At 34.9% G+C, this 7942-nt stretch overlaps 1 protein-coding gene across 1 annotated transcript; it reads right to left on the minus strand.

Annotated features, from left to right (window-relative positions):
- Positions 1-2641: 2641 nt before the first annotated feature.
- On the minus strand, positions 2642-5913 carry LOC113773328 (LEAF RUST 10 DISEASE-RESISTANCE LOCUS RECEPTOR-LIKE PROTEIN KINASE-like 2.3). The gene is made up of 4 exons (XM_027317947.1): positions 5035-5913; positions 4235-4300; positions 4099-4125; positions 2642-3998 (listed from the first exon to the last, which is right to left on the minus strand). Exons 1-4 carry the CDS (start codon positions 5849-5851, stop codon positions 2845-2847), a joined length of 2064 nt encoding a protein of 687 aa, XP_027173748.1. The 5' UTR covers positions 5852-5913; the 3' UTR covers positions 2642-2844.
- Between the last annotated feature and the right edge of the window lie 2029 nt (positions 5914-7942).

The raw sequence follows: 7942 nt of genomic DNA on the forward strand, positions 1-7942 counted from the left end.
TAGCAAAAGGCCAAACCAGCAACACCTTCCAAAGTACACTAATTGCAAACAACACCCAAGGTCATCAACTAAACAAAGAGAAAACTCACGGTAAGAGTATAAGATCAAAATTAATTCCATGCTATACTTTGTTAGTGTAATCTTCTTCCAAGAAGCTACAACTGCTCTAACCTCAGTGCTGATGGGTTGCTACATGGTAGGAGTAGCTGGAGTAGCTTTTTCTTCCTTAGTGAAAATTCTCTTGTTTCTCTCTTCCCATATATGACAGACACAAGATGCAAGAGACGACCTAACTATTTAATCAAGAAAATTTTTCCTAGCACAATAAAATCTGAGCCAAGACAGTTTAATATTCAAAGCATATGCTCCTCTGTATGCCAAATTCAAATTCTGCACATTTCTCTCCAAATATTTGCAGCATAAGTGTAACATTTAAGACCATGTAACTTTATTTCATGGGTTAATTAGTGAAGGTTATAGAACCTTGGTGGTATATGTGATTAAGTTTAGAAGTTGGGGGACTAATTAATAATTTGGCAAATTTTTATATTGAAAGAATATGAGTTGGACCTCATTTTACTCTCTCTTACCCTTCGTACTATTTCTCTCTAAAATCTCTCTTTAGTCCTTCTCTTGATCAAGGTGAAAGCTTCGCAGATCAAAGAGTTAGAATAAATGAGGTGCTTGGGGTCTTTTTTTTTTTTTTTAATGTAAGTGGGCGGTCTCAAATTCGAGATCTCTTATTTACACTTCCTCTCCAATACTACTTAATCCATCCTTCCTCCCAAGTAGTTAAGGTTTCACTTCTGACTTCTTTAACAGTCTTTTGCCTATTTGTTATTTTGTTGGCTAATTTAGTGGGACTATGTGATGATTTTAGAAATTTTGCGATGAAATGATCAGTTGATGAAATACAATGATTTCATGGTTTGGTTCCTGTCTATGCTTGTTTTATATTTGGAATCTTAATCAAAAGTGAAATGGGAAAATGAGTGAAAATCTTGAAGTTTGGATGAATTCTTATAAGTCGTGTAAGGTGGTGGCTTTGAGTACGTGAGGCCCAGTCCCCACTTCTTCGTTTCCCTGTTTCGGCTTCAAAAATATTTCTTTTGCTCTTATTGGTCCCGGACTGAGTTGTAATTGACATATTGATAATTTACTCTATTATTAAGAGTTAGAAATTAAATTAGGCTTTAGCTGTTATAGGCATGAAAGATGTGTATCACAGGAATTACCTAAGTTAAGTTAGGTATTGATTCATTTTCACTAAGGTAAGTAGTTTTAGCACTCTCTAATGAATAAAATAGTTTTAAATGCCTGTGTTAATATGAAATTCCTCACAGAGTAGAGATACTTATAATTCTTTTGACATGTGAACTAATATGATAAGAATGTATATGAATATTTATGGAATTTAGATGCAACATTTGTTTCGCACTTTGAACTCATGATTTCTTGTTTACTGTCATTAGAACTAATTAGTTCTGTATTTCTGTCTATCTGATCTATCTAGCGGGAAATGCTGGCCTTGCTGCAGGGTAACAAAATGTCACGATCAAAAGGTACTTCGTGAGGGCAACAAGTGCTTAATGTCATTTGTTCCTGAGCTGAGACATTTGTTTTAAGAGTACTACTACGCCCTTCATTTTCAAGCCTAATATGTCACCTCTCTCCCTAAAGCCAAAACTTTTTAAAATGTTGTATTCGTGCAACACATATCAAGAAAGTTTATCGGAACAACTGAAGTTTAGATCCTTTTAGAACGGTTTATCATTACAACACAAGTAGCTTCCTATCCCCAGCAATTCGAGTTTCCTCTCCAAAGCTTAGGCACAATGACTGACTTTTTGTAATCAAATCATATGAACACTGAAACAATGATAGTAGCAATCAATAACAGTTAACATATCCATAATTCAAGAGAAGGTGCCAATGGTTGTTACTTAGGCCCTGTTTGATAATCTCATTCAACACTGAAACTTAATGGATTTAGATCTTAACATGTTCAGACGCGTTTATTGAAAAACTGAAGTTTAGATCTTTTCAGAACGGTTTATCATTATGACACAAAGTAGCTCCCTATGGCCAGCAATTCCATTTTCCTCTCCACTCCCCTTGAAATTAATGACTGACTTTTGTAATCAAATCATATGAACTCAGAGACAATGACAGTAGCAATCAATAACAGTTAACCTATCCATAATTCAAGAGAAGGTGCCAATGGTTGTGCTTAATGTCGTGATGCTTCTTACGTACTTGAATTCTTCAACACGACAAAACCTCAACTTAAATAACTGAACCATCAAGAAGGAGGTACAAGAAGAAATACTAGTTCTCTTCTTCATGATTATTTGAAAAGTATATCAGCTAGACCGTGAAGCATTCGCCTCCACTTACTCAAGCTGGCAGTATCCAGGAAATGTCTTATTCTCCACGTTGATGAAAAGGAACGACATGTTTCAAAGGAAAAATCCAAGGATAAGGAAAAATGGCTACAAGGCTATAAACTAACAATTTGACTAGTAGCAGCAACACTATTGGAAAGGATTGATCTTACGAATTTGAAGGAAATATTTAGATATGCTGCTCGCTTTTTTAGATAACATAATAGTTTAAGAAAAAAATATGTGTTGGAGCTCAATTGTAGAAATTATTATGTTAAACTCAAAGATTGATGCTGGTATTACTATTACATATGAAGCATATATCAAGGTGCTACCTTTCAGTTTATTGATGCCAAACTGATATTTCAGTTTGCCATGTTATCTGGTACTAGGTGGCATATTTGAGAGTTTGAAAGACAAATCCACTAGACAAAGATTTCACTGAATGCACGAATTCTACTTAGTCATCCATCTGCTCTATTTCTAAAGCAACAGAGCTACATAGGGGTGCCGTTGACTCGTTAGAAGAACTACTATCACTGCTTCTTTGCATGGATATGGGTGAATCTGGAGGGTAAAACGACGGTTTAGGAGGCAACTTTAGGCCACTAGCATCACCTTCAAGCATTTGTAAGACTTCTCTCATTGAAGGACGATCCTCAGGTGTCATTTGTATGCACCACAAGGCAATCAAAATCAATTTTCTTGTAATTGTCTTTTCTTCTTCAGTTGCATGATCTCCGATTTCCATTTCCTCCACCTGATCGAATTTGTCATATATCCATGAAGGGAAGTATATTTGACTTGAATGCTCAGCATGCACATCCACATTTCTCCTCCTTCCTGCCACTTCCATTAGTAACATTCCATAGCTGTAAACGTCTGTCTTATGTGAGACTCTTCCAATCTTTTTATAGAACAACTCCGGGGCCATGTAACCTAAAGTTCCTCTCGCAACAGTAAGAGTTGCAATACTCTTTTGCATCGGGTAGAGTTTTGCAAGTCCAAAGTCCGAAACTTTTGGAACAAAGTTCTCATCGAGTAAGATGTTATGTGGTTTAATATCAAAATGCAGAATTTGCATATCACACCCCTGATGCAAGTATTCAATGCCACGAGCAACCCCCTTTGCAATCTCGCAAACTTGCTTCCAACTCAATGGAGAACCATTTTGACAGTTTGAGAAAATTAACTTATCCAGAGAGCCATTTGGCATGTAATCATACACTAGAGCACGTTTTGAGGCAGTAACACAAAATCCCACTAACCGAACCACATTCACATGGTGTATTCTTCCAATAGTTGCAACTTCATTGATGAAATCTTGTCCATTAGCTTTTGATTTGTTCAGCATCTTGACAGCAACTGTACCTCCACTGCGCAATTTGCCTTTGTAAACCAAACCATAGCCTCCTTCACCTAGTTTCTCCTCAAAATTTTTTGTCATTGTCTTTATTTCTTTGTATGAGTACCTAATGGGCATGAGGCTGTTGTTTGCTTGTAGGAAATCTTCTATTGTATCATACCTCGATAAATGCCTCCGACGACACCGATAAAGGAGGAAAGCAAACAAGAGGATAATGCCAATGACTTTTATTGCTGCACTAAGCACAGCTGAAATAGAAGAACAAAACAATAAGAACAAAACAATGATTGACTGACTTCTAGTATATTCCAATAGACAGAGTTTTCAACTATAAATCAGATGCCTTACCCGAAACTAAGCCAATTTCAAAGTAATCTGCTTATAAAAGAAAAGTTAAAGGATTATAATGGAAATATTGAAATAGAAAGAATCTGATTGATTAAAGAATGGTTTTTCTGTAAATCAAAGAAATCAGATTACTCACGTTCTTGGCCGAAGACAAGTTGGATGACGAATCCGGAGATTTCTGCCAATATGAGAGCCACATCGCCTAAGTACAAAAGTCAACGTCAATGTCCAATTGGATGCTGAAATTCAACTTTTATTAATTGCTGCTATTTCACACTCTGGTGCGTACAAGTTTCAAATGACTACGACAATAAATTCAAAGGATATTTGTTTTGGTTTAAAGTAAAAATTCAATAATTCATATGTTTGTTGGGATCATAATACAAATTTTTTAAAAAAGTTAACCCACCTTCATATGTTCCTATATAACTTTGTTTGCTAAAAAAGATTTGCAGCAACAAATAAAGACAAAATAGCAGCAGGTTTCTGATTCCCCAAAAAATAAAAAGAAAAAACGAAAAAGAAAAAACTGGATGATCTAGAGGGAATTGAGGTAGGTGCGGTTGTGTACATTTACATTATTTTGTTATACTGTATTTTATTGATTGGGACATCAAATGTTATAAGAACTAAACAAACTGGACATACCGAACAAAAAAGTGCCTGCCCCACGTTCGACTTAACAAGAAAATAAGATCCTAATTCTTTTCAGTTAATGCCATATGTAAAGAAATCAAGGATAAGCATTTATTTGGTTGTTCTATAATTTAAAAAAAAAAAGAAAGAAAGAAAGATGAAAAGCAGTATACGGTAACTTAAAATCTTCCAATATACATTAATTTGGCATTAATTCCCCAAAAACATATGCCATATGAAAAGCCGTAGTACTCAATCATCAATTACGATGTTAATAAATCTTCAAATTAGTGTACTTACAAAAAAGAGATCTCCTCCTGCGGGGCTCCTGCGGGCCACTGTACCAACTGAGCTCAAGGCCATTAGACAGAAGATTGTGGATGTCTTGAAACGAAATATCCCCTGCTGTTACATCAGGGAGACACCGCAGGTCTACAGGAACCTTCTTATAGACAGTGCACGACTCTTTAATATCAGATGCCACCACACTTTCACCAACCACAACATAGCTGTAATAACCGGGTGGAGCTTTCACTTTTGAAAAATGATTTGCAGTGATATTACAGGAAGCAGTGTCTACATAAAGAGGAGGATTTTTCGATTTCACCGGATTTTTACAGCTCACAAAGACCAACGAACCAATATCAGCATCAATCTCCATGTCATAACCCGCACCAGGTTGATAATAGTAGTCGTTTCGCTGTAATGGGTAGACTGGCAGAGTAGAACAGTTGTTCTTTTGCACTCCGGGATCAAATATACGAAGTGTCTGTTTCTCATAATCAATACTGTTTAGCTCCACAGAAAAGTTATACTGCTGTATCTCCCGACAGGCACTACTCAAGGATAGAACAGTGCGATTATTTTCACAAGAGAATTCAATAGGGTTACGGCACAAATCTGGATCAGCACCACTAAATTGAAACGGGCACTTTAAATTGATGTCAGTAACCCCGCAGGTGGATGGGCTATGGTCACAGCTGGTGTCTTTGGATTTGAAGGTACGATAACCATATCTCTGACAATGCGTAGTGAAAAAACTATCAGATGTGATCCCGAGCAGGAAGAAAATCGGGATTAGAGACAACAAAACTGCCAAAATCTGAAGATGGAGCATACTTGTTACACACTGACTGAGTGAATTTGAGAAGGGGCTCTTTAATTGGTACCTGAGGTCTCAAATAGGCATGTATGTAAGCAAAAAATTAATTTATTGAATATCTCTTTCAGAACTGGGCCTTATTACCAATGAGTTACATGATGTGACATAACTCCTCATTGAGTTGGATATAAATTTAAACAATAAATATATGATTAAATCATTTTTCTTTACAAAATAATATGTAGTGCACGATCATGGGATCAATACCTATTGATAGTTGATCGATTATTTTTCTTTGATTATATATTCTAAAATTAGGATTATTAACTTTTTTTGATATTCTTCTTCTGCATCTAACTTCAGATTTTATCAATAGCCAAAAAAAAAAATTTAAAATATGAATCTATTAAAGACTATATTTACCTAATTCTCATTATCCTTACCAATCGCTTTAACCAAATTTTGCAAAATTTCACAGCAAATGAAAACAAGCCTAAATTCTAATCAGCCAGCTTTGATATCTCAATATCTAGTTCTAGTAATGTTGTTCTTTCTTCCATTAGTTTTGGGAGTTGGGACGTTTTGTTTAATAAACCAGTAGAATTCCATGAACCATATCTTTTTCAGCACTGGGCTCCAATGGAGGAAATTGCTAACCAAATGCGTTAGAATCTAAATTCTGAGCTTCTCTCACAGTGCAAGTCTAATTTGGACTCCTTGCTCTTGTTGTTGTTTTGTATGAAAAAGATATTTTTCTTATTAGCCTACATTGATATGATGGTAACATGAAAATGAAGAGAAATTAATACATTTTCTTTCATTATTTATTCATGAAAATACAAGAAAATATGTAGCAAATTAAATTCAAGAAAATAAATTGATCCGCCAACCTAGATGTGGCCATTCACTGTCCATCTCAAAGTTCCAAACTAGATTTTTTTTTCGTTTTTTCTTCCCTAGGGGAGTCTAGTCTAGACTTTCGAATATTTCTTTTAAGCAATCCAACATAGATTTATAAATGAACACTTTAACCCCGAAAAAAGAAAAAAAAAAAAGGAAAATTAGTCAAGTAATGAGTCTTCTAATATATAAGTTATATTGTAAATTCAGAGCCACATCATTATGGTGATGCATGATGAACTAAAAATAGTTATAAGAAATGATCTTTATTTTAATGAAAAACACAAACAATATTATGATAACAAGTGTATTCGATAAAAGAATAAAAAGATATCTGATGAGAAGCTAATTAGTTCACTTGAAAATATCAAGATCGGGTTTAGAAAAGTGGTTCACTTGTTCTTTTCCTCTTTATAATTTTTGGGGCCCTGGAATTGAATAATTTGAGTATATTCCACATTTGAACGTTTTAACTTTCCTCTTTATAATGTTTTGCAGAATAGTCGTTTTTTTCTTGTGAGCCCCAATTGATGGTAACATGACAATCAAGTCGAGTAAATCCAAAAAATTTAAAAGAGAAAAAATCGCTAGACCTAGATGCCGTCTTTCACAATTCACACGCTAAATGTCTAATTGGTAAATAGTTTCGCCTTATACGAAGTGCAAAACCAAAAAGACTCTTGTTTAGGATTTTGCAAATTAGATAACAAGGGTAATTATTGTTGTGAATAATTGTGCATTTAAAAGAACTTGTTCCACTTTAAAAAACAAAAAAAAGACTTCCAATCATTTTATAATGCTTAGTAGAGGTGGCAATTTGGATTGAGATCCATTTATCCATCCATATAATCCATAATTAAATGGATTTGGATTATCCATTTATGATATTGGTTTTAAATGGTTGATCCAAGTAAAACCATTAAATTAAATGGATTTATATGGATTATCCACAAAAACCACATATATCCATTTCCCTAAAAACCAAATAAAAGAAACGGATAGATCCCTCTAACTAGAACCAACTGGGAATGAAGGACCACATGTGACAGCTGTTGAATGAAGGATTGAGTGGGAAAATCTTAACAACTTAAACATAACTAATTTCCAACGCCCTTTGCACGCTGAAGACTTGGGGCATGTGGTTGTTAATTGACATCTCAGATGCTGTAGAATTATTAACGGAAACTTGCAGAATAGATCCACATC

This window comes from Coffea eugenioides, chromosome 6 (assembly GCF_003713205.1).
Source record: "Coffea eugenioides isolate CCC68of chromosome 6, Ceug_1.0, whole genome shotgun sequence".
Classification (NCBI taxonomy): domain Eukaryota; kingdom Viridiplantae; phylum Streptophyta; class Magnoliopsida; order Gentianales; family Rubiaceae; genus Coffea; species Coffea eugenioides.

Excerpts from the sequence above, each read along its gene's own strand:
- LOC113773328 (XM_027317947.1), bottom strand. The coding sequence starts at position 5,851 with ATGCTCCATCTTCAGATTTTGGCAGTTTTGTTGTCTCTAATCCCGATT. Across the intron at positions 4,301-5,034 it reads CAGGAGGAGATCTCTTTTTT|GCGATGTGGCTCTCATATTG; the intron begins GTAAGTACACTA and ends TTTTGTACTTAG. Across the intron at positions 4,126-4,234 it reads ACTTGTCTTCGGCCAAGAAC|ATTACTTTGAAATTGGCTTA; the intron begins GTGAGTAATCTG and ends TTTTATAAGCAG.